At 51.8% G+C, this 24,224-nt stretch overlaps 9 protein-coding genes across 9 annotated transcripts; 5 read left to right on the top strand and 4 right to left on the bottom strand.

Moving 5' to 3' along the window:
* Positions 1-1,129: 1,129 nt before the first annotated feature.
* Positions 1,130-2,749, top strand: Triagg1_2558 (uncharacterized protein; the record flags this gene model as incomplete). The annotated part of the gene is made up of 1 exon (XM_062896752.1): positions 1,130-2,749. The coding sequence occupies one exon, from the start codon at positions 1,130-1,132 to the stop codon at positions 2,747-2,749; it is 1,620 nt and encodes a 539-aa protein (XP_062758770.1).
* A 687-nt stretch (positions 2,750-3,436) lies between these two features.
* Triagg1_2559 (uncharacterized protein) lies at positions 3,437-3,876 on the bottom strand (the record flags this gene model as incomplete). The annotated part of the gene is made up of 2 exons (XM_062896754.1): positions 3,437-3,558; positions 3,642-3,876. 2 exons carry the CDS (start codon positions 3,874-3,876, stop codon positions 3,437-3,439), a joined length of 357 nt encoding a protein of 118 aa, XP_062758771.1.
* Positions 3,877-6,488: 2,612 nt separating this feature from the next.
* Triagg1_2560 (uncharacterized protein) lies at positions 6,489-8,273 on the bottom strand (the record flags this gene model as incomplete). The annotated part of the gene is made up of 3 exons (XM_062896755.1): positions 6,489-7,559; positions 7,746-7,805; positions 8,055-8,273. The coding sequence occupies 3 exons, from the start codon at positions 8,271-8,273 to the stop codon at positions 6,489-6,491; spliced, it is 1,350 nt and encodes a 449-aa protein (XP_062758772.1).
* Positions 8,274-10,202: 1,929 nt separating this feature from the next.
* Triagg1_2561 (uncharacterized protein) lies at positions 10,203-11,282 on the bottom strand (the record flags this gene model as incomplete). Its single annotated transcript, XM_062896756.1, has 4 exons — positions 10,203-10,218; positions 10,263-10,322; positions 10,395-11,065; positions 11,136-11,282. 4 exons carry the CDS (start codon positions 11,280-11,282, stop codon positions 10,203-10,205), a joined length of 894 nt encoding a protein of 297 aa, XP_062758773.1.
* Positions 11,283-12,842: 1,560 nt separating this feature from the next.
* Triagg1_2562 (uncharacterized protein) lies at positions 12,843-14,516 on the top strand (the record flags this gene model as incomplete). The annotated part of the gene is made up of 1 exon (XM_062896757.1): positions 12,843-14,516. One exon carries the CDS (start codon positions 12,843-12,845, stop codon positions 14,514-14,516), a length of 1,674 nt encoding a protein of 557 aa, XP_062758774.1.
* A 210-nt stretch (positions 14,517-14,726) lies between these two features.
* On the bottom strand, positions 14,727-15,441 carry Triagg1_2563 (uncharacterized protein; the record flags this gene model as incomplete). Its single annotated transcript, XM_062896758.1, has 3 exons — positions 14,727-14,799; positions 14,878-15,230; positions 15,313-15,441. The coding sequence occupies 3 exons, from the start codon at positions 15,439-15,441 to the stop codon at positions 14,727-14,729; spliced, it is 555 nt and encodes a 184-aa protein (XP_062758775.1).
* A 287-nt stretch (positions 15,442-15,728) lies between these two features.
* On the top strand, positions 15,729-16,031 carry Triagg1_2564 (uncharacterized protein; the record flags this gene model as incomplete). Its single annotated transcript, XM_062896759.1, has 1 exon — positions 15,729-16,031. One exon carries the CDS (start codon positions 15,729-15,731, stop codon positions 16,029-16,031), a length of 303 nt encoding a protein of 100 aa, XP_062758776.1.
* A 375-nt stretch (positions 16,032-16,406) lies between these two features.
* Triagg1_2565 (uncharacterized protein) lies at positions 16,407-19,132 on the top strand (the record flags this gene model as incomplete). The annotated part of the gene is made up of 5 exons (XM_062896760.1): positions 16,407-16,451; positions 16,813-16,997; positions 17,068-17,143; positions 17,215-17,579; positions 17,644-19,132. The coding sequence occupies 5 exons, from the start codon at positions 16,407-16,409 to the stop codon at positions 19,130-19,132; spliced, it is 2,160 nt and encodes a 719-aa protein (XP_062758777.1).
* A 3,604-nt stretch (positions 19,133-22,736) lies between these two features.
* Triagg1_2566 (uncharacterized protein) lies at positions 22,737-23,803 on the top strand (the record flags this gene model as incomplete). The annotated part of the gene is made up of 3 exons (XM_062896761.1): positions 22,737-23,502; positions 23,605-23,729; positions 23,774-23,803. 3 exons carry the CDS (start codon positions 22,737-22,739, stop codon positions 23,801-23,803), a joined length of 921 nt encoding a protein of 306 aa, XP_062758778.1.
* Positions 23,804-24,224: the final 421 nt, after the last annotated feature.

Here is a 24,224-nt window from a genome sequence, read left to right on the forward strand (position 1 = left end):
TACAGGTACTACCAAGGTACCTACCTGGATACTCCGCTGAGGGGCAGGCTAATGCAGGTCGCCTTTACGGGGTACTAACCTGCCGCCTCATGCCTGCCCTGTGATCGGTGTACCTACTTGTACTCGTGAATGAGGCATGGGAGCTGGAATGGATGGAGGTGGCTGCCTTATTGGTTGCTGCACGCCCCCCAAGTCATGTCGCCTCGAGGCAAGGGAGAAGAGCATCAGGTTGCAATCGCCTTGGTCTTAGTGGTCACCGTAGGGGGAGTGTTTTCGTTCCCCTCTCACCCTCGACTGCGCGTGCTGGGACTGCTGTGTTCTTGACTCTTTTGACTCTTGATTTACAGCACTCTTCCCGCCATATGGAGCAGAGAGAGAGGCACGGATGTGCGAGTACTCGTACCTGGCTGGGTTGGTGGTACCTGGCCAGTCCATGGTACCTTTAGTACCTAGTACCCTGTGCACGGGACGGAGTGGGTCCCGGCACGGCTAGTGGTCCAGATCCGGCCCCGCCCACCAAAGGCCAATAACACTTGCCGGGAGCTGCTGCTGCCCCCAAAACCAACCAACTCGCCTCCTTGCATCAATCCTTTCTCTCTCGCTGCACCTGCCTTGAGACACAGTTGTCCCATTACGTCTTCCCAAGTACCTGGGACTTGGTATTGCAAGGGAGGACGACTATAAGACCGCAAGTACTGGTACTTGGCAGGCGGCAGGAGCGAGAAGGCGCGGAGGTGCCGAGGTGCGGAGCCGACGTGTTAAGACGTGTTCATCGAGGCTTGGGAAAGAGACAAATGATAGAATCGAAGAAAGCAAGAACAAGAATTGGAGAATTACCGAAATCTGTCGGAGGCACCAGTGGCTCCCCCCTGCCTACCTATCTAGTGCTTTTTCTTTTCTTTTTCTATTTCGTTTTCTTTTCCTCTTCTTCTTATTACCCACCTCCGGACCTTTTGCCTTTTATCCAGCTCATGGAATTCAGTTAACTCGCTCTACCCTTCGATCCAGAATTGCTCACCTTCTTCCTCATTGCACACCACGCTCATCGCCTTTCTTCTCCATAATTTATTTCACTCATATAACCTTTACCAAGGACAATCTTATCAATCAGTTCGCCATTTTCGTCACAATGGAATCTACGCAGCTTCAACAGCAAGAAGCTCAGCAAGAAGCTCAGCAAGAAGCTCAGCAAGAGCAGCGTCTTGCCAGCCCTTCGCCTCAACCCTCGCTGTCTCCAGTCGAGGAAGAGACTGTGGCTGGACTTGCACGCATGAATAAGCGAATTCGCGAGAATCCAATCATCTCCGACGACCCTCCTAACGAGGAGCGTGGTGTGAAACGGCGGCAGACTTTGGAGTCTCGTGATGGTGCTGAAGCAGCTGCCGAGGCTGTTGCTGAAGTGGCAGTTGAAGCAACCGTTGAAGACGAGCCTTCCGGGGCAACTCTTGATGAGGCTTCTTCGGAGTCTAGTGGGGAGATCGAAGGCTTGACCAATGAGGAGACTACTCGGGCCATCATGGCTGCGGCCAAAGAAGCCAGCTCTCGCGAATTGGCCCGTCGAAGGCGAGTGCTGGCCGCCTATATTGAACAAACAAACACTCGAGAAACAAGCTATGATGGTGCAAGCACTTGGAACAGTAGTCTTCGAGAACCAAGTGTCCGAGGAGCCAGCAACGGCAATCCAAGCACCCGCCAAACCAGTCTTCAGCCAGAAGCGGCCAACGGAGAGACGGATAGCCAAGATGACACGGAATTTGATCCTTCTTGGAGGACTGGTCTTAGCAGAGGCTCTCCGGATCGTCCTCTGTACTTGTACCCCGTCTCTGAAGCCGATAGCGAATGCTATGCGCTGCCCAAGTCCATGTGGCCCATTGAGCACAAGACTGATCCATTCCGAGATCCCTCATGGGAACATGAATTCCAGCGGTTTGGAACATTTTTGCACGAGCATCCTCTGGGTCTTCGCCAGGAAAGCGAGGCTTTCTGTAAAAAGCTGCTTGAAGATGAACAACCGCTCCCTGAAAAGTCCTTGTTCGACGACGATATCATCCACGCAACGTGCGCGATGATCCAACATCGAAATGAGACCATGGTGTTCCGCGACATCACTCCTCTGATTGCGCCGTCAGCTGAACTTCTTGCTTTGCGCGGCGAAACCCACAAGGATCTGATGTACGAATCTACAAACGAAATATGGGCTCACTCTCAGCCGATTCTTCGCGTCCAACCGCAGCCTACATACGCAGTTGGGTTCCGGGGTCAAGCCATTACAACGGAACGTTATCAGAAGCTTTACACACTCTTCGAGGACCGGTGTACGGACAACTCATCTCCTGTCGCGAGCACACCCTTCATGTTCTTCCCTTTTTTTACGTGTGAGATCGGGTCGCTCTCCATGGCTCAGCGCCAGAACACACACAGCATGACCATTGGCATGCATGGAGTCGTCGAGCTCTTCCGCGGCGTTCAGCGTGAAGCAGAACTGGATCGTCAGGTCTTGGCCTTTTCCATTGCGCACAGCCATCGCGAAGTGCAGATTGTTGCCCATTACCCGGTCATACTCGGGGAGTACACAAGCTACTTCCAAAAGGTTCTCCATTCGTTTGACTTTGCTGATCCTGCTTGTGGCGACAAGTGGGCTGCGTATCGCTTTACCAGAAACATCTACGACCACTGGATGCCGACGCAATACAGGCGGATCTGCTCTGCCATTGATGATCTACCTCACCCTGTCACCGACGAGATGTGATCAGATCTATCAACACAAAATTAAGGATGGTTTGGGAGCTTTATCATACACGCAAAGCTCTTCTGAAGGCATTGGATTGCCTTTGAGGTTATTGGGTCATGTTCTGAACATAGTGGTTCTGGAGTACGCATCACATAAATTGGATATTTTTTCTTTCCTTCATTCATTTCTGACGCGCCTTTGAATCACGGCGCTTATTTCTAGGACATTGGTTATAACCATGCTCGTCCTTTTCTGGATTTTTAGTAGGACTTCATAGCTCAATGAAAATTTGCACAAACACATTCCGAATACATGTAGCTTCTGTGAACATATTCCCCTAGACACGTTCCATGGAGGATACGACATTATATCATGAGAAGATTTAAATTCCTATTTTACCGATGTAAATTGTGTTTGAAGCCTGTTTTTGTTAATCCGTTCTTACACGTCGCGGTTACAGTTTCGTAAAGACATGTTATTATATTTGGACGTCAAAGTTAACATTGTATCATCGTTCCACGTAGACTAACACCACATCTCGTTCATATGTGTATTGAGTTTCCACGTCAACATTCAACTTTCACGTATATCAGCAGACAGCAGACAGCAGACAGCATTGGCCTCCTGTAGCCTGTGCTATGATACTAAATCCTCCCAGTGCGTCAGAAGTATCGTTTTCGCAGAGTTGGGCTTTCCAACTTGACCTCATATTCCCTGGGGATGGGCGACTATCCCAACTTCTGGATACATGGACACCCACTCGCTGGGCGTGCCGATACTCACGTCCTTTACATCGCCCCCAAACATGCACGCGGATCGAGCTCTGTCTGCCCGAGACCCCAGCCGAGCATTCTCTCTCGCGCTTCAGCGTTCATACGACACAGATATGCAGGGCAGCCGGTTCACTCACATGGCGACCACTGAGTGCGAGTGAACAATACCAAGAGGGGGCGCCAAGTGGGCTTTGCCCAGAAGCCATGCTTCACGATGGCCGTCTCGATCATCTCATCGCCGGGATAAGAGGGGGAGGGGGGCTGGAATCTCAGGCCGAGTTGGTTAGATGTGATGAGCTGGACGGAGGACTTGCATACGATATCCCGGTTCTCCCACACCGCCTCGAACGGAGCTTTTCGCGCAAGAGACATTTGTCTTGAGTGAAATTGCGTGGCGCTCAGCAGGTTGATACAGGTACGAAATATGAAAAAAATCAGGCTGAGACGCTCGCGAGGCGAGGCTTTGACCGGGGTCCCAAGTACAGGTACACAGAAACACAGACACCCATCCCCCCCCCCCCCCCCAGCCTGCCCAGCCTGCCCAGCCTGCCCATTGGGTTTCGATCAGCCGCACAAGGATCTTTTCCCTTGTTTACTAGGTGCATACCATGTAAGTAAATCCACACAGGAGCCCCGTAATTTTTTTTTTCTTCTTCTTTTTCCTTTCTTGGCTGTCTTTCTTTGTTTTTTTTCTTGGTCAGGAAAGCCATTCTCGGGATACGACACTAGATTCTTGCCCCAGGATGGTTGCACTCGGGGAGCTAGAAGCTGCCTGGATGTGTGTTTCATTGTCTTAAGCAAGAGCAAGGGGGTGTGTGTGTTATTCCTTGAGGTGCTTGGAGGAGTAGACGAACCGGAAGTTGTGAAAGTAGAGCCGAAGGATCTAGGAGCTTCATGCATGCAGGCCAGCTCACACCGAGATTGCGGATGCCTCTGAAAGCCGTGTGGAGAAGGAGGCTGTGTATATGTGAGTTGGAAGTCAATAGATCAGTCCGGCTGCATCTGTGGAGGTTGCACTGTGCGATGACTTGATCGGTTTACGACATCGAGAGCCTTGTTCTGGAGCGTGGGGGGGGTTTGGCCAATCAGTGTCGTGTTTTGGAGCATGCTGGTATCATTGTCGTTGGTATGAGTATATCTGGGTTGAGGTATTACGTTGGTGATTGTATGGATGACGAGAGGCGTAGTCAGATCCCTCATGTCTGTTGTGGAACCATATCGTGATATGGCACAATTATCTCGGGACGGCAACGCCCCAATCTTACACAGTGATCAAGATGGCATAAATTATGTCTGCGATGAGCTTTGTTTGATACTCACGATCCAACTATCGGTGCAAGGCAGTATAAAATTGTATTGTCCAATGTTTCTGTATAGATGCCGGAGGGGAGAGCATAATTGTGTTGGACATTTTATTGTATGAATATAAAGATTGTGATTAAATGCGGAATTAGCTTTATTCATGAAATACCCAGTATTATGCCATCAAAATAGCCCATCAATCTGTCCCACTTCAATGCGTACGTGAATCAGCATCTCGTCTCTGCGGCTCTTGTAACCTTTTTATGCAGTTTATGCCTTCAAAGTTATGTGTCAGTACAACCGAACTGTATTAAATCGCCGTTCTCTTGCTATAATCGCAATGGGCAGACTCTCGGGTAGTACCAGGCGCGGAGATACAACAAAATAATAAAAAGAGGAAGTTGAACAAATATAATTGCGACGATGAAGTAAGAAGAAGTTTCTGTTCTTTTTAGGCTACCCTGAGCTAATTGTGATGTGAAGAATTTGAATTGCTCTTGACACCAACTCAACTCGTGATAATTGCTCGGTAATCTACGTAAATGAGAACTGACGGTGCGTCATTCTTCAACATGGACCGAAGAGATTTATATTAGCATATAAACTCTTTATACACATAGAGCTACTTGCCATAGGTAGAGGTTTACACATTGCTCGCCATCATTGCAAACTCAAGTTTGCCCAATCTATGTAGTTCTGGTAATCTCGACCGAAACTCATCGTACTCTCTATAAACGGCTGCCAACAGAAGACAGCAACGGTTGAATGATCTTGGAGAATTGGACACAAGGCACCGTCCTAGCCATTGTTCGAAGATGCCACCCCGAAGCCTCGCACGCATAGGTACTGAAGAAGAACCAAGAGTTTGTTGACCTGCAGTATGACGCTGCTCAGCCCTGATCTTCAGAGACGAGCCAATTTCTTATTATTCAAGTTTGAGATGGCAATTAATGATACAAAAAATAGTTCATTTAGGTATATTTGCTCTACTAAGAATACACTCTCTTTGGGTAGTATCTGAGATCTCCGTTTCCAGGGGCAAGGCAATGCCGTTTTATGTCGATTTCCTATGACTTTAATTCTCCATTCTTCCATGCAAATCCGATTGATTTACTATTTAGAAGAACTCTTGCTTGCTTTACGTATTAGAACCTCACATACACAAATTGCGTGATTATTCGGAAAAGCTTGGAGTTCCCCGGTTGTCTGCCTCTGCTCTCCGTCTACTCATAGTACATACCTAGAGGTGTGTCCAACACCGCCCAACACCATCTTTGTAAAGTCCATCCTAACAACATCAACTTTCCAATAACAGGCAGCCAACCAGGCACTTCGCCTAGACACGGGAGCACGGTGATTGTTACACAGGCCATGCATCCGGAACGCGGCGCCGATCGGGATCGGATCTGTGGGGATATCTGGGGTAAGCGGGTCTTCATCCGCAGTATCACAAGCAACAACAATTGGCATTCGTCTGTCCATTGTCAAGGGACGAAACTCCCCAAGGCCTTCAAAGCCGTATTTGCTATTTGTCTAGCTGCATCTATACCCACACACTCATGTGCTATCGAATACAAAGGAAAAAAGAGCACTAATCGAAACAAAGCAAGTCCCTGGCCGGCGGCGGTGATCATTATCCGTCACGTCCTCGGAGCCCATCTATCAAACCATTATCATACAAATTACTGAGTTTCGCCAACAACTTTTCGGATGGCCTGAGCCACATGGTCAATGTTGTTGGTATTTAACCCGGCCATGCTGATTCGGCCGTTCTTGGTCATGTAGATGTGATACTCCTCGCGGAGCTTCAGGACTTGGGATTCTGTTAGGCCAGTAAAACTGAACATGCCGATCTGGTCTGTGATGTGGTTCCAGGTTCCTGGAGTCTCCAACTCTTCAAGCTTGGAGCGGAGAGCCTTGCGCATGTCGATGATGCGGCCAGACATGGTCTTCAGGTTCTCCTCCCACTCGGCGAAGAGCTGGGCGTCATTCAGCACGGTGCTGGCGATTCTGGCACCATACAAAGGAGGGTTGGAAATCTCTGACCGCTGCAGAATGGCAAGCTGAGATGCGATGCGGGTGATTGTAGTGGTGGCATCAGCTGCAGGAGCAGCCACAACGTGGAAGCAGCCAGCTCGCTCTCCATAAAGACCAAAGTTCTTGGCGAAGCTCTGAGCAACTACGAGCTCGAAACCTTGCTCGACAAAGTAACGAACAGCGCTGGCATCTCGAGCAAGGTCGCCAGAGGCAAAGCCCTGGTAAGCACAGTCAAAGAAGGGAAAGTGCTTCTTCTCTCGGATAATGACGGCCAACTCCTTCCACTGATCAAGTGTTGGGTCGACGCCGGTTGGGTTGTGGGCACAGGGGTGGAGCAGGATGATGGAGCCTTCAGGAGCCGCTGAGATGGCAGCGGTCATGCCATCAAAGTCCAGCCCCCGTGTCTCCTTGCTGAAGTAAGGATACTGGGCGACCTTGATGCCGACATTGGAAAAGATCTGATGGTGGTTTGCCCACGTGGGATTTGACACATAGACGGTCTGGCTGCCTTTGTAGAACTTGGCGAGGAACAGAGCTCCCAAGTGGACGGCACCGGTTCCCGAGATGGTCTGCACAGAGGTAGTACGGCGCTCCGCGAGAGCGGGCGAATCGGCGCCGAGCATCAGCTCCGCGGCCTTGCTGGTGAAGCTCTCGATGCCTGCGATCGGGGCATATTCGTGATTCAGCTCGGGGTTGTTTCGGAGAATCTCATCAGCCTGTTGTATAAAGCAGTGGGTCAGCGATGCTGTGATGGATGAAATTTGTATAGCAGCAAGTGGGCTGGACCAATAATTGGTGCGCCAATTGAGCTTATTATTGGCATCACAAGCTAGCTTGCATGCGTCGCATTCGCGGCGCCGAGCTCTCCAGATTGGGACGCCAGCAAAAAGAAGACACCGTACCTTTTTTACCACGGGAAGAACCCACGGCTTCGCATTGTTATCTCGGTAGGCGCCGATTCCCTGTAATTCAGAATATCGTCAGTCACGGAGTCCATCAGACACGGTATCTATTAGTCAAGCGATGGGATATTTGTGGGTTCGCCGGCTCCGACGTCGCAACCGTAAAGGATTGCGCCAGAGGCGTGTCACGGCTGCGGCGGGAACGGTTGGGCAAAACGAGGACAGCGAGGACAGCGAGGACAGAAGTGTTTGGATGTGAAAGCAGGCTAGATGAAAAACATCATCAGCAACAAACAGCGTGCGACATACCAGGTCGACCTTTAGCGGGCTGTTGTCAGCCTTGTAGGCGCGGGCCAGGCCAAAGAGGGGATCTTCAGGCGCCTGGGGCACCGTTTCTGCCGGGAAACTGGTGGTGGAAGCCATTGTGGGAGAGATGTGGCTCGCAATGTTGTTGATGCGGGCGAGAGAGGCGGCCGGAGTGGATTGGAGACGAGGTTGAGAGGACGATGATGATGATGGAGGAGCCATGGTGGGATGTGATGGAGGGATGTCGTTCAGTAAATAAATGGGCTGCTCCTGTGCTGTAAATCCAGCACGGTAATACAGTGGAGGCGCGACGCAGTGGTCTGATGGTGGGGTTGACGGCTAAATCCGCGGGGGAGAGGAGTGCGGCCTAGGCTGTCGCTGCGCCTTGGACAGGGCCTAAAGACGGCCTGGAGAGGGCCTGGAGAAACCCGCTACGTGCGATTCGACGCCTGAAAGGCCCGCCTAGGTATGCACGTCACCAGACCTAGAACCCTGAGCTGGGCTTTTGAGGGCCACGGGATCCGATGCGTGCTGCACGGAGTAGACGGACGGGGTCCAAAAGCTGGAGACGGCGGGACTGGAAGCTGACTTGTTATCAGGGGCGTTGTTGTTGTTGTTGTTGTTCCCCTTGGCTATCTTCAAGTCTGATGGGGCAGCTGACGGAAGTCAATATCGAATCGACAACTCGCCCGGGGCTCGCAACTTGGCAGTTACCAGGCAGGTATCTCGACGTCGTATCGATGGGGATCCTTTGGGCAGTGATGCAGTCAGCGAACCTATTCTGTTTCTGCCTAGTCAGTTAGCAGTCCGTATGATTATGTTGCTTGAAACACTGAATCCGGCGCAACGGAGCGGGTGATGGGAAGCGGTGGACTGTTTGTTATGCAGAGGCAGACATTCATACCTTGATGCCGGGCGGAGCTAGGATTGAACACGGCCAAACAAACGGTCAAAAGGCTCGGGCCAGAGTGACGACAATACTCCGTACTAAGTCCGTGCAAGAGGAAAACAATTGTCACTCGTAATGTTTTCGGAACAAACAGCAATCGATTCATGCATACTCGTACCGGGGCAGTCCAGCCGCTTTTATTTGTGGCCATGCCATGTGCACTCGAGCTTTGGCCGAGGCCCCCGTCGGCTCACACGGGCAGCAGAGCCGACTGCTAGTACGGAGTAGGTAGACACGGGGTACTAAAATAGAGCTCCCGTAGATGGTACCAGCAATTCAGCGGGAAAAGTTGGTCGCTTGTGCGTACATGTACCTAAGGGGCGTTACTAAAGTTAGGTCAGTACCTGCAGGTACAGTACGCGTTGATGCGAGCTGATGACCAACAGCCTTCATCATGAGACCTCTCTTGTTTACTATCAACTCATTTGGCTCTATCAGCTCAGGTTGCTTCATACCTACCTAGACTATCGTCATTCTTGTATGTACCCTGTAACTGTGCTATACTGTACTCTTCGCCAGCACAGGTCTTTTATGACGCAACAACAATGACCATCAGCAACTCGCCGATACAACCCGGTTCTTACACAGCACAACACAGCACAGAGCAGTCAAAAGTGCAGCATCTGAGAAGTCGTCCAAGCCGGTGCTTTTTCGAACCCCAGGTTTAAAAACGGCATAACCCAACCCGATTGGATACACCCAATGCAAGCCACGGATCCTGGGAGTTTCCCCTTTTCTTCGGATGACACATAATTGTGGTTACCAATACCCTCTGCAACATTGGCTCTCTTGGGCTTTGTGGGTTGAGAGTCAGGTACCAGGCGTGTAAATGGGCCCAAAGCCCCGTGGACAGAAAAAAAAAAACTCCCAAAGACTGACTCCCCGCAGAAAAGCGGCTCGTGCTTGTTCCCCCGTCTTTTTCACATGCCGTCTTTCCCCTAGCGACGCAGCCCCATGGGTCCCTTGAATCATAGTACAGCTATGGAGGCAACATTTCACAGTGCAGAATAATATGGAATTGTATTGCAATGCCCTCGCGCAACCAAGTTGTCAGTGTTCATCGTCGCTGGCAATGGGTAAACTATATAATTAGATCCCAGAGAATCAAGAATGCACACAGGCCGCTTGCCGCAAAAAAGGTATATCGTGCCGTGCTTGGCCGCTGCGTGGCTTTTTTGAGCTGTTTGTTGCCGCCGCCAACATTATCCGCCATCGAGGCTGAATCTGTTACCAGCAGCTCAATGTTTTCAGATTGCACTGACAGGTTGTTGACTAGAAGCGTCTGCAGCTCGGAAATCTCCAGCAAAGACCTCTCGGCGGTTCTGTGACAGATCGATGTCAGTAATTCCGATAACCCCTGAAAGGTAGACAAAGCCCAAGTGTTCTTGACCTACCTCACTTTGTCCAACGTGCTTTCGTAGTGCTCCATCATGTTTTGGTTGCCCTCCTCAAACATCTGAACTTGTTCTTGTGTTAAGCCCTCTGTCACTGGAGCAGAGTACTCATCCGTCCCAGAATGGAAAGCGTCGCCTGACGGCTGCTGGTGTGATTTGTGCGTGGTCGGGGCGAATTCTGCAAAGTCCCCTACCGGCAGCATGCTACGGCTCTTTTCCAACTCTCTACGCAACCGAGTCTCCATCATATCTTGCTGCGTTAGACAACATAGCTCCAGCCGCTGCCGTAGAAACCACAGCACGCCGTCTCGATAGCCTCCCAGCTGCAGGGCTTGTCCTTCGGCCGCGGCATGCTCTGCGGACTTGCTGCTAGCAATGCCGCCGGATGCCCACGAGCCGAGAGCGCCCAGCCCCTTGGTGAACTTTTTGCGGATAATGGCTGATTCGGTCTCTCGGCGCAGCTGTTCCGCTTCGTCTAGTGATCGTATGCTTGCATTGAGCTCTCGTATCATCTGCTTTGCATTGGCGTCGACCTCTTCTCGCTCTCGGTCGGATAATATTCGTGGCTGGTTCTGGGCAAATCGAGCCTGTGCTCGGCGGGGTTGCGCCGTCGAGAGATACGCTTGCCGTACATCCTGAAGCTGTTTGTGCAGGCTTGTTATGTGTGAGTTCTGGATTCAGAAGCAGTCAGAAGGGGCTCTCAAAGTTCCATTCGCTTTGCCTGCGCCGACTAGAACTGACAATTCGGTATGCTTCTTTGAGGAAGCTATCAATATCGTCCAGCGAGACTTTCTTGACAACCGGCGGCGCGTGGTGCTGCTGAAGCAGTTCGTTGAACTGCGCTGTGATGTCTACAGCTGTTGATATTTGTAAACTTGAGCCGTCCATGCTGTGGATGGTTATTTGGCAATGTTCAATCGCGCCCGAGAGAGCCGTCGCCAAAGCTGTCGCATCTGGACGTCATCCGGATGGTCAATTTGGAGCTACGTATGGTGTAAGCTTTGGCGTAACGAAATGCTTAGTCATCCTGGAATCCACTCGTCGTGGTAGTACAACCGAGCTTGACGATTCATTTGCAGATTTTGTACGACCTACGCAAGCTACGGCTGAATGCTCTCACCCAATGCCTACCGATTGTTAGTTTGTTTAATTAATTGGGAAAATGATCCACAGAAATCCTTGGCCCGGACTATTCCCGCCAATCTTCAACATCAACTTGTCGCTTTACGATTCATGAAGGAGCCATATGGCTGCAAGTTGCTGAGCAAAACGTCCGACCAACAGCGGCCATTGACCGCGTCCGCTCAAATATCACATGCGGCCTTCAGGGACCATTATGAGTGCTCGTGATGTGCCAATGCGAAGGCAGGGGGGGGCTGCGGACTCGCGTCTTATATATTTCCTAATGAAGATGATGGAATCCTCCCCTGATGCCTTGGCATAGGCTTCAGTTACCGCTTCCAAGATCGGGCTTCGCAAACACTGAGCTGAGCCAGCAGAAGCTTATCAGCCACGCAATTCCACCAACTTGCAAACAGCTCTGGTCGCCGAGTATTGTCCCGAGTTTCTCGGAGCAGAGTTGATGAGTATCACTACCAGGAGCAAAGTAATGAGATGGGTACATGTGTCCAGGGACGCAGACAGGCGATAACTGAGCCGAATCTCTTGATAGGACTCAACTCGGCTCTACATTCCCACTTCACAGCTACTACTCGTATTGACGTTGGCTGCGGAAAATCATGATGCGCCACCGGAGAATATCGACGCTAATGCCAAAGCAACATTGAGCTGCGTAGGCGGGAGCTAACGGCTACGCAACTCTGTGATTCGCGGATGATAGATATCATGGGTTTGTTCCTCTCTTGTTCGGACGTCGACCGAGGTGGAAGGGGCTTGCCGGCGCGATGCTAATGGCAGGGGAATTTTTTTTTTCTCTCTCTCGCCTCTCCCTATTGATTATTCCCGGGCCCTCCAAAGTCTTATGTGGTTTAAAGCAAAGACTAAATACTGCCTTCGGTCTTACCTAGTATCAAGCGACCTGGACGACGGCATCATCTTTCGGCAGTCAAATGTCATGGTTCCCCGGAAAGCTTAGGATTTCTGCTTCCCTTGATCGTATCTGCAATGCAGGGCGTCTGAATCCCTGACGCAACATTTGACCCGATTCGAGCCAAGAGTCTCTGCGGCCCTGGATCAGACGAGAGCCGAGGGAGACACCGGCTTTTCGGGGGCAGATAACGGGCATCGACCGAATCTGTGGGGAAACCGAAGTTCGATCGTCCACAGCCAAGTGTCTCCGCTGCTACCCTACCGATCTGAAGCTGAAAGCAGTGCATCTCCTCTTTCTCCTCTTCCTCTGCCCTTTCGATCCTTCATCATCCTATCCCCATCTCGCCCGCCTCGTCCATCTTGCCCGGTTGAGATCGTGGCCAATGCGAATGCGTCGCCATGAAGCAAGATGAAACGACAAAGCCGGTCGACAAAGAGACATGCGAGAGCGTCTCACCGGTTGAAGGCGAATCTGACATTGAACCTCTCGGGGATCAGAAGATTGTCCGGAATCCGCCTGCCGAGCTCGAGGATCAAAGCAACGCACAGCCGCCAACATGTCAAAACCCAGGAGGAAACATATTCAACGATGTCGAGCTGGGGACCAGACACGCAACCAACGAGCCCTACAGCATCTTTTCCCGCCGCATGAAGATATGGATCACCATCATGGCAACCGTGGCCAGTGTGGTCTCTCCAATGACAGCCCACATCTACTTTCCCGCACTGGATGCCATAGCCGAAGAGCTCGACGTCTCCATTTCGCTCATCAACTTCACCCTGACATCCTACATGATCTTCCAGGGCATTGCGCCAACCATCTTTGGTGATTTCGGCGACATGGCCGGCCGTCGACCCGCTTTTATCGTGGCCTTCATCATCTACCTATTTGCCAACATCGGCCTCGCCCTGCAACGCGACTACGCTGCCCTCCTTGTATTACGATGCCTTCAGTCAGCAGGAAGCAGTGGGACCCTGGCTCTTTCGTACGCCGTTGTTGCGGACATCACGCCAACCGCCGAGAGGGGGAAGTATATGGGCTTTGTCAGTGTTGGAATCAACATTGGGCCGGCCATTGGTCCAGTGATAGGGGGGTTGTTGAGTCAATATCTTGGGTGGCCGTCCATTTTCTGGTTCTGTGCCATCTTTGTTGCCGTATGGCTGGTCCCATGGGTTGCCACGGTTCCCGAAGTGTGTCGAAACGTTGTCGGAAATGGTTCAATTCCACCCCAACCATGGAACATCACTTTGGTCGAGTTTCTGAAGAGAAGGAAATCGGGCGAGGAACGAGAACCTGGGCCCAAGAGAAAACTGCGCTTCCCGAATCCCCTGGGCACTTTGCTCATTACTTTCGACAAGCAGATGAGCCAGATTCTGCTCATTGCAGCCATTATTTACTGCAACTTCATCCTCGTTGCCGCCACGTTGTCGACGCTGTTCACAGAAATCTACAACTACAACGAACTAGAGGTCGGGCTATGCTTCTTGCCGTACGGCCTCGGGTGCTGCATGACAGTTGTTCTGCAAGGATACGTCGTGGACTGGAACTACCGCCGCATCGCAAAGAAGCTGGGAGTCGACGCGAACCATGGGCGGAGAAACGAAATCGGCGACTTTCCAATAGAGTCCGCACGCATTCAACCCATCTATCCATCCTTGTTAGCAGGCGCAGCTGCTGTCATTGGCTATGGCTGGGCTTTGCAAGCGGAGACGAGCGTGGCCGTGCCCCTCGTCCTTATATTCCTCATCGGCATGCTGGTCCCAAGCACATTCAGCATTCTCAACACCCTCATTGTTGATTTATATCCTGGCTCACCGGCTACGGCTGCAGCGGCCAACAACCTCGTCCGCTGTTTGTTTGGAGCGGGGGCCACGGCCGTTGTGGATTACATGATTGATGCCATGGGCCGAGGCTGGTGCTTTACGTTCCTAGCACTACTCATGGTGGCATGCTTGCCTTGGCTTAGATTCATTGAGAAGCGAGGCCCTCGTTGGAGGGCTGAAAAATTGAAGAGGAAAAACAGCAGCAGTGACAGTGAACGGGCAGAGTCGAGGGTGACAGAGACAAGATAAGGCGACAATGTCCTTATGATGACATGGATTTTCTTTCTATTCTGTTTTTCCTTTTCTCATATATACACCTGGTTCAAGAATAGCGTCGCGTAGTGTTTGGAATCTGCATGGCAGCGGCGTTGGTAACTGGACAGCTGATCCGTCCATAGCATAATGTACTCATGCAAGTCGTCATTACTATACTATTAATTTTGTTTATTTCTCTTTTTTTCAGAGAGCTGGAATTGCGTGCTCCACAGGTTCTCTCAAATTTTCCCACATCAACCAGTCAGATCGTGTCGTCCTAGCATCAAGTTAGTAAATAACGTCAAGGAGAAAGAGTTCCAAGACTATGTTTCTGTTGGAAAATAATTCAACATACGGTAATAGACCCATGGAGTTGATTTTCCAAACACCCACGGCCAGTGCCAGAATTTGCATCGCCACGTACACAGCCTTTGTCTGCAGGATCTGGCCCGCGTTGCTGTCGGTCTGGAAGCGCTCAAAGGCCTGGTTCGTGGACATTAAGCCGACGATGGGGTTCTTGAAGGCCATGAAGACCATCATGATGCTAAAGATTTGCAACGAGTTGCCCGACATGTACATCATGATGGCAGTCATGGGGAGGCCCTTGACAGGCGCGAGGGCGACCTCCCAGGCCTTTTTGAGCTTGAGCGTGTCTCTCTCTTCGGCTGAGGGAGGCTTCCGGGGTTGCGTCTTGACGTCTTTTCCTTTCTGGAGAGAGAGAGAGAGAGGCTCAAAGTCAGCTTTGATGCAAGTTTTCTTTTCCCCAGCAGTCTTGTCGAGATTGACGAACCTTGGGGGCGCTGGGCGCTCCAGAGAAGCCTGGAGGGTCGATGATGCCGCTGATTTTGGACTTTGCGGCGGGAGGGGAATTGAGCTGGGCGACCCAGTAGGGCACGGCGGGGTCCTGGTTGGAGGCCATGTCGGCGAGTTGGAATTGTCGGGGCTGCCTGTGATTCTATTGCGTTGATTGAGGCTCGGTCTTTTTCGCCTCGGTTCGCCGCGATCGATGTTGCGAAAGGCTGGAACTGCCCGTAGCTGTCGATGCTTTGTGTCACTGCTGTTCTGTCCGAAAGCACCTACTGGGAGGTAGGTACTTAGGCTTGCCACTTAGCAGCGGTGGGTCGCCAAGCCCACAGCGCCTGTAATTAGCTGTACGAGTACTCCGTAGCAGCTGCGGCCCATCTTATCGATAGCCCCGGCCGCCAAATGCATGGCCATTCAGAGCCTTGCCTGCATACCGACCCTGCCGGCGCGCGCTTCCTCCTTTTCTTTTCCCATCACGGCTTCGCGACCTTTGAGCCGCAAGGAGAGAGCCAGAATCCCGTCTTGTCGCGCCCACAGATCCGACCCGAAGCCTCTCACGCCCCTCGGCCTCCAATTCCCCCCGGAGCCCCACGATCCGCGACTCCTCGGACGACCCTGCGGCGAGCCGAAGCGGCAGCAACAACGGGCGCGTGTCGGCACCGATTGGTCAGCTCGCCTCTCTGCGACAACCCGTTCACGACATAGTACATGCGAATTCGCCGATTACCCTCGACGGCCGGGCCTCTGCAGACATTTTGTGACATTCGCCTCGTGTGATTTGAGCAGTTAGTGGTTGGTGTGAGTGCGAGTGTGCATTACACACGCCACCTAGTTTCACAATTAGGCGGTTTAGCCAGCACATCGAACAAGGCTCTATCCAACGGAGGCTGTAGCTAGGGGGGGAATCTGCCCGCCTACAGCGCTGCTGCTGCTGTGTGTTTGGAGCTTTATCAAGGGGTTGCCAACGGCGCGTGACGACACTCGGCTACGGAGCAACTGTCCAAGAACCAGACCAGACCAGGCTGCGTTGCATCGATTCTGCGGGGGAGGAGGAAGTAATTGTTACTAGCTGTCGACGCCATGTCCAACACCGCTGGTGGAGGGGATTCCAAGCTGTTCGCTCGGGTAAGCACTCATTTATTTGTCTCTTTTTCCGTCTCTGTTCGATGAGTGCCCGTTCTGCTTCGTCTACCTCTGCCCTATCCTGTCGATTTTTCTTGTGCGCGTTGTTACTGCTTTGCCGCTTGTATCTGCCACCATCATATTTGCATCGTTGCAGGGCGGCGACGACAGCGACGACGAAGACAGTGCCCCGGCCGTGCTCTTTGCGAGACCGCGATAGCTGCGGTGTGCCAAATCTCTCGGCGTCTGTCCCAACAATGACAGCCCTTGTTGCGCAACCGCGCAAGCTGATGACATGATGGCTCTGCCCCTCGGCTTCGTATACATGCCGGCTGTTTCGCTCAATAAACTAAGATCGTCACAGGGCAAAGTCGCGGAGCTGCGCCTCGAGCTGAACAGTGGCGGAAAGAAGGATAAGAACTATGCGACCAAGAAGATTGCGCTCAAGCGGATTGTAGCAAACATGACGATGAGCAACAACGACATGGTTGCGCTGTTTCCCGACATTATCCAATGCATGCACATCTCGAGCTTGGAGATCAAGAAAATGTATGGCCCGCTCAGACTCTGCTTGTCAGCATTCAGACGTCACAAACGATGCTGATACTCCTGCCGATAGGTGTTTTCTGTACCTGGTCAACTATGCGCGAGTTCGACCAGAGATTGCGGTCAACGCGATTCCGATATTGGAACATGTAAGTCTAACAACAAGCGCAAAAAGGCAAGCATCTGGATACGCATCAGCAAGCTAACTGATGGAAATCAGGATATGGAAGATTCCAACCCCCTGGTGCGAGCGCTGGCTCTGCGGACCATGTCGTATATCCACGTGCGCGAGTTCGTTGCCGCCACGGTTCCTCTAGTTAAGCATATGTTGAGAGACTCGGATCCATATGTACGAAAGACTGCTGCATTCTGCGTCGCGAAGCTCTACGACCACGACAGGCACATGGTGGAGCAGTCAGACCTCATCGATCGACTCAACTCCCTGCTAAGGGACGACAACCCCACAGTTGTTGCCAGTGCGCTGGCTGGCTTGATGGACATCTGGGAGAGGAGCGATGCTATCAAGCTGACTATTGATTACACCAATGCTTCCAAAATGGTTGCTATCCTGGCTGACTGTTCCGAGTAAGTCCATCTTATGTCAATCTGTGATGGGCATTTTGTAAAGCATGGCTAACCACCCGTCAAGATGGGGTCAGACATACATCCTGGAGGCGCTCATGTCATATGTCCCTCAAGAGTCAGGAGAAGCATCACTTCTGGCAGAGCGGATAGCTCCTCGACTCTCTCACTCCAACTCATCAGTTGTCTTGACCTGCATCCGAGTGATCTTGTACCTGTTGAACTATATCGCGGACCAGAAGCAGATTTCGGCACTCTGCAAGAAACTCTCTCCACCTCTGGTGACCCTGTTAGCCAAAGGTCCCGAGGTACAGTATCTCGCGCTTAGAAACGCCCTCCTCATTCTGCAAAGGCGGCCCGAGGTGCTGCGAAACGATATCCGCGTCTTCTTTTGCAAATACAATGATCCAATCTACGTCAAGGTTACCAAGCTGGAGCTCATCTTCATGCTGGCCAATGAGAAGAACATTGACGAGGTCCTCACCGAGCTGAGAGAATACGCCACGGAAATCGACGTCCATTTCGTGCGAAAAGCTGTTCGCGCCATTGGCAAGCTCGCCATCAAGATTGAGCCCGCGGCCCGACGATGCATTGACCTGCTCCTGGAGCTTGTTGCAACCAAGGTCACGTACATCGTCCAGGAAGCCACAGTGGTGATTCGAAACATCTTCCGCAAATATCCAAACCAATACGAATCCATTATCGGCACTCTATGTGAGCACTTGGACTCACTTGATGAGCCGGAGGCCAAGGCCGCCATGGTTTGGGTCATTGGCCAATACGCAGACCGCATAGAAAACAGCGACGCGTTGCTGGAGGACTTCCTGTACTCGTTCCAGGAAGAGCCTGTAGAGGTCCAGCTGGCGCTTCTTACCGCAACGGTCAAGCTTTTCATCCAGAGGCCAACCAAGGGCCAAGAGCTGGTGCCAAAAGTCCTCAAGTGGGCCACCGAAGAAACAGATAACCCCGATTTGCGTGATCGGGCCTACATGTATTGGCGACTGCTGTCAACCGACATGAACTCGGCCAAGAGCATCGTCATGGGAGAGAAACCCCCTATCACGGCGGAGTCAGAGCGGCTAGAGTCATCAACTCTGGAGGAAATGTGTCTCAACGTCGGCACCCTAGCAACCGTGTACCTCAAGCCGGTGCAGTCTGTCTTCCGTTCTGCCAGGCCGCGAAAGCTGATTGCTTCTCCGGCACTGCAGAAGCAGTATCTATCCAACGACATTGAAACCCAGAAGAGCATCAGTATGTTTGGCAACGGAAGCCAGCCTACCAATATCGATCTGAGGACGCGCAACGCCGTCCCTTCGGCCGCTTCGCCCGCTGCCAATGGAGGCGGCAACCTTGCGCAGGCGGTGAATGACGCAGACGCCTACTTCTCCAGCATTGGGACGCAGCAGATGGCGGCAATGAGGATAGACGGCGGGGACGATGGGTTCGGCGGAGGAGGCCTTAATGGCACGGGCTATGTTGTCAATGCTCTGGCACCGCAGGCCGTGCTGCAGCCGGCGCATGGCGAGGGAAGCAACGGTGACTTGTTGGTCTTGTAGATGGAACAGGCGTGGGCTGGTGAAATAAGGGCCGTATTGCCTTGGGACGAAGAGATGCCGAATCATGGGTTGAACTGACGTTGTTACTTATTACAAGGTACTTTGCGTGTCTTGGTTGGAGGAGCGTTGTAAGATCTGGTTTAGAATGTAGCCTACTTTACCCATTGACTGCAAATAGTTTTGAATGTATACTTTTAGTTGTAGTACCCAGATACCTGCCTCGGTACAAGACAGAAGTCCATCGTGACGAATTGTCCAACAGTTCATTCTCTTTGGTAGATCCGAACTGCCACCCAAGAAATCAAGCCACATCGTTACCTGACAGGACAAAGACATGTTGCATGGTTTAGTAAACAGGGTAACTATTAATACTTCGCAGTCTTCAGATATGCCTTGTGGAGCCAGAGCAGCAGCATGACATTCTGTCTGCTGTGGGGAAACGAGAGGGTCTTTGGGGAGATTGACGTGATTGTATGTATGAATTATTTGCGGGACTCATCTGCAAGCTGTGTACAGGCATCCGAGTGATCGCACATGTGTGATATCACAATGGCTCAGGTATAAGCACGTATTACATAGTAGTAATAAACACGCGTACATTACTTGATAACCCGCATGTACGCTTGCTCTTCGATGAAGCTTTCTCTATATGCTCGATTTCAGACGCTTCCCAAGCGGGAGCTTGTTGCTCGTCCAAACTGGGAAAATGCCAGTTTCGGCACGAGGTCAAGGGATCGCCGAGTCAGCTTACAAGGTGCAAACACAGCGTGCTACCAACACGAAGACGGCAATCTCCTTGATGTCTACGCTCTTGAAATGAGGATGGGCAGCTTCCTACGAGCTTGTCCAGTCACAATATTGCATATGAGGTGCCACAGGAAGACCGGTATCCTTTTCACTCCCGTGCTGATGCTGCCAACTAGCAGTCGCCCCATCATCCTCAGCACGGCACAAGACATATTACCTGGTATATTGCCTGGTAGGCCTGAGCCTTGTGGGGCATCGTGGTCGGGAACTGCGGCAGCGAGCGGAGCTCATTTACAGCATCTAAGCCAGAGACTGCAGAGCTGCAAATTGTTATCGATGTTTGGGACTTCTTGGTGATTTACAAAATTTTTCACCTTCAATAGCTGCAGGTTTTTCATACCCTGGTCAATAGTCCTTTAGAGTTTGCGTGCCTGTCAGACAAGAGCACTGAGGGGGGTTGGAATGAATGAGGCGTCTTTAGGCTGATGCATGTACTTGGTTTGATGCTGGAGGGTTCGATGACACCAACTGGAGAGTGCCTAGCAGATATACCAGGTAAGGGACGTGCAAAGTTCAATCTGGGCAAAGACGGCAAGGAGAACGGAGCTTGGTGAGCGCGAATGTACTTATCTGTAGTTTAGCTAGTCTGGGGAACGCTCAGCGTACTTGTAGTGCGGTTTTCCTCTCGCCATCGCAATGATGTCGGCGATAGCGGTGGGGACAGAGCACTAACAAACAGCCACAAGTCACCTCGGTCGTTGGATTAGAATGCTCAGTATTCCACGTAGAGAGTCGTGGCTATCAGTAGAGACGTAGATGGCGTTGATGGTGATGGGCTCAGTGCTGGGTGGCGTCCCGCTGCCTGCGGAATGTTAGCCGACAAACGCCCCAAGCCCCATCCCCCGGTCGTCCAAAAGAGGTGAGTTTCGTTCGTTTGTTTATTTGCCCAGCCGAGGAGGAAATCGTCCATCGTTGCCCTGTCTCTCTGGCCCTTGATGGTTGGTTTTAAGACGGCAGCGCCTTCCCGGGTAGGAAGGTTGAGAGCGACAGATGGTTGGCTGATGCCAGGGCAGTTTATCATGCATGAAGAAGCCGAAAGAGGGTGAGATTGGAGGCTTGAACAGAAGCGGTGCGTCAGTATGAAGTGTTTGCTGCAGGGCGAGCCACTAGCCGCCGGCAATGATGAATAGCGGAAGATAAATGTCCAATAGATTGTCCAGCAGCGCATGAATGGCGCCATCTTGGTCTGTACGTACGCATGGCAGATTTGACACGGAGTGCGCAAGATGAAGCAAATGCGCGGCTTCTCGGCGCCACCAGGAAAGGGATTTGCTAGCTCTTTGTGTTGCCGAGCGCAGAGGATGCAGTTGGTATCTATAGGATTAAGCAGAGAGAGAGAGAGAGAGACAAGACGTCGATGGCCCTCTGTTTAGCCACGTTCCGAGATTCGATCAGATCCGGCTCCAGCTCTCGGCGGCAGTTGTGTCTCGTCTCAGAATTGATGTTAGGAGCTCGCAGACGGCAAACGGAGGGATGCCAGCAAATACCCGGCAGCCCGTATCTGATCTGGCGGCCACCGCTGTTTAATTCGTAGATTCCGACCTGTTGCTCGAGCCGAATACTTACCGTGTGCTCCGTAGATGAACGAAATTTGCGGCTCTTGGTTACAACCCAATTCCTAAAAGCATCCTGCCTGTCTATGTTGTTTACCCTTCCTTCCGCTTCTCAGCCTTTGGTCAGCAGTACCTGCCCTAGTACTTACCACAAGCATTAAGCGGAAGGTGCAAGCTTCTCACCGACCAAGAACTAGGTAGGCGGCAGAAACAGCGTCCAGTGTGGTTTTATTGACACAATACTCGCCACGTAGCCGTCCGCCTTTACATCTTCCAACTTACAGAAACCATCTCCAGCGGGCTTCATCAACAGCGCAAAATACTACATTCATTTCTTACCGCGGAGTCCCGGACACACTGACCTGCTTCCCCGCGCCACTGCGTTCGTCTGGTGTCCCTTTGCGGCCAATTGGCGTGTGTTGTCGGCGCTATAGCGACAGGGGTCTGCTCGGCCGCATTGCCTGTGATTACAGACAGCACTTGGGAATACGGAGTCCACTTCATGCTAAGATAACAAGACTCTCGCTCTCTCTCGCCCGTTCGTCTGCGGCTGATCTCCGCTTGCTCTTCCATCTTTCCTAATCACTTCCATCACATTTTCCTTACCCTTGCCCCTGCACCCGCGGCTTGAGGAAAAGCAGGAAAAGGAAACGGCAAGACCGCAAGGCTCATCCAACCAGGGCGCTCATTTCCACATCACCGAGGCGTGCGCTTTTCCGCCTGCATCGGGCAAAGTTGGACAGAACTCAGCTCAGTCGACAGAAACAGCCCAGCACTTGAATCCTCAGCGCTGCTCGACTTCATTAGCGCATTCGTCGCTCGTTCGCTCTACATTCTAGCCGGAGTCCCGCTCATCGTCGTTGCCTCCCCCCACACCCCGTGTCCCCGGAAGTTGAATCTGGGCTGGTCGCTGAGCCTGCTGCTGGTTCGTTGATTGATCTGCCAAGTCGTCGACTGGGTTTGTTCCAACGGCGCCTTTTTCCTTTTCCCTTAACATCCACCTATCCATACCTACTCCCTGCGCAGCCAGTCTCCAGCCGAGACCGTCAAGCCCACCTTGCTGCATTGAAAACGTTCGTTACCACCCCAGCGACATACAATTTTTTTTCCCTTTACGCGCTCTATTCGTCGTGGACGAATTGAGTTGTTTAATACGCTCCTTCGTCGACGTCGCCAACCCCTTTGGTGGTGCTGCACCGATCCCGCATTCCTCGCGCTTCGCCACGGCGCCTCCCTACTGAAACATGTCGGCTCCTACGGATTCGACCACGAACGGTGGTAGCGCCGCTCCTGGTAACGACTCAGGCCTCGAGCAACCTACCGATGCCGTGCAGATGAGCAATATCGCTCAGACATCTGCGGTGGATGAGAAGCCTGGAGCCGAGGCGACAACCGATGCGCCCAAGGAGACTTCTGCTGTCGCGACGCTCTCGGTTAACCCTGTATCTACCAGCCAATCTACCGACCAAGGCGAGACGCCTACTCTGGACTCATCATCAAAAGGCAAACAGATTGACAATGCTCCCGAGCCTGCGGCCGAATCAGAGGCTCTGAAAGTCGAGGAAGACAGCAAAGACGATATCGCTCAGCAGAAGGTTGCTAAGCAAGACGCTCCCAAGGACGTGTCCCCCAAGGAAGATAGCCCCAAGGAAGAAAAATCCAAAGAGGAAAAGCTGGAGGAATCAGTCATGGCCATCGGCCCCGCTGAAGAGGAAATCAAGCCGGCTGGATCTGGACCCGACGGTCCAGTTTGCAACATTACCCTGTTGCTAGCGTCTGGAGGCCGACACCCGTACAAGATTGACGCGAAATACCTAAGCAAAAGGCACGTTGACATGCCCGATCAGGACGACAGTGGCAACCCGGATCCTTTCAGCATCAGCATCTATACATTGAAGGAGTTGATTTTGCGAGAGTGGAGATCCGACTGGGAGGCTAAACCGGCCAGTCCTAGCAGCATACGACTGATTCATTTTGGTAAACTGTTAGATGATAAGGAGCAGCTGAAGAGTATGTATAACTCAATCCTCCAATGCCCTTTGGCACTTGTCTTTTCAAGTCGATTTCTTACTCTCGTTTCTTCATTCTTGTTCCAATACTCACTCTCTATAGGGTACCAGTTCAGTTCCGATAGCCCCAATGTGGTCCACATGAGCATCCGGCCCCAGGACCTTGATGAGGAGGAACCCAAGTCTGGGAGCAAGAGCCTCCCAGCTGGCACCACAGATGGGGACCGTGTACGAGAGGGTCGTTGCTGTGTCATTCTATAAAGCAATCCTAGCGTGTGGTGCGGACAGTACTGACTGTTTAGTACTTTGTGCTTTCTCTTGTTGAAACATACGGTGGCAATTATACATGTTCGGACGCTCCAAGGATGTGTTTGCATAGACCCTTGGTAATTTTTTTTTTGAGACGGGCATCCGATTTGGCGCTCAAGTGGTTTCTGAAAATTACCTGGCTTGCGTGAAAGCGCTCAGCGATTTAGAACTACTTATGCGTGAAAAGGCCCAGTGTCTCTCATTCGCTATTCTCTGCTTGTTTTTACTTGCAGCTTCTCTAAGCTGTCTCGAACTTTTAGTACTCCCCCGCCCCTTGCGTTGTGTTTTATTTCATTTGTGTTTTATTTTATCTTTCTCTTTTAGCTATTCAGGGAAGCAGCGCGATGGGAAATCAAGACGGGGAAGAATTGGGAAAATTAGGGAGTCATTATCGGCGCATCATCATTGATTCAT

The sequence above is a fragment of the Trichoderma aggressivum genome (assembly GCF_033847375.1).
Source record: "Trichoderma aggressivum f. europaeum strain CBS 100526 chromosome Unknown scaffold_006, whole genome shotgun sequence".
Classification (NCBI taxonomy): domain Eukaryota; kingdom Fungi; phylum Ascomycota; class Sordariomycetes; order Hypocreales; family Hypocreaceae; genus Trichoderma; species Trichoderma aggressivum.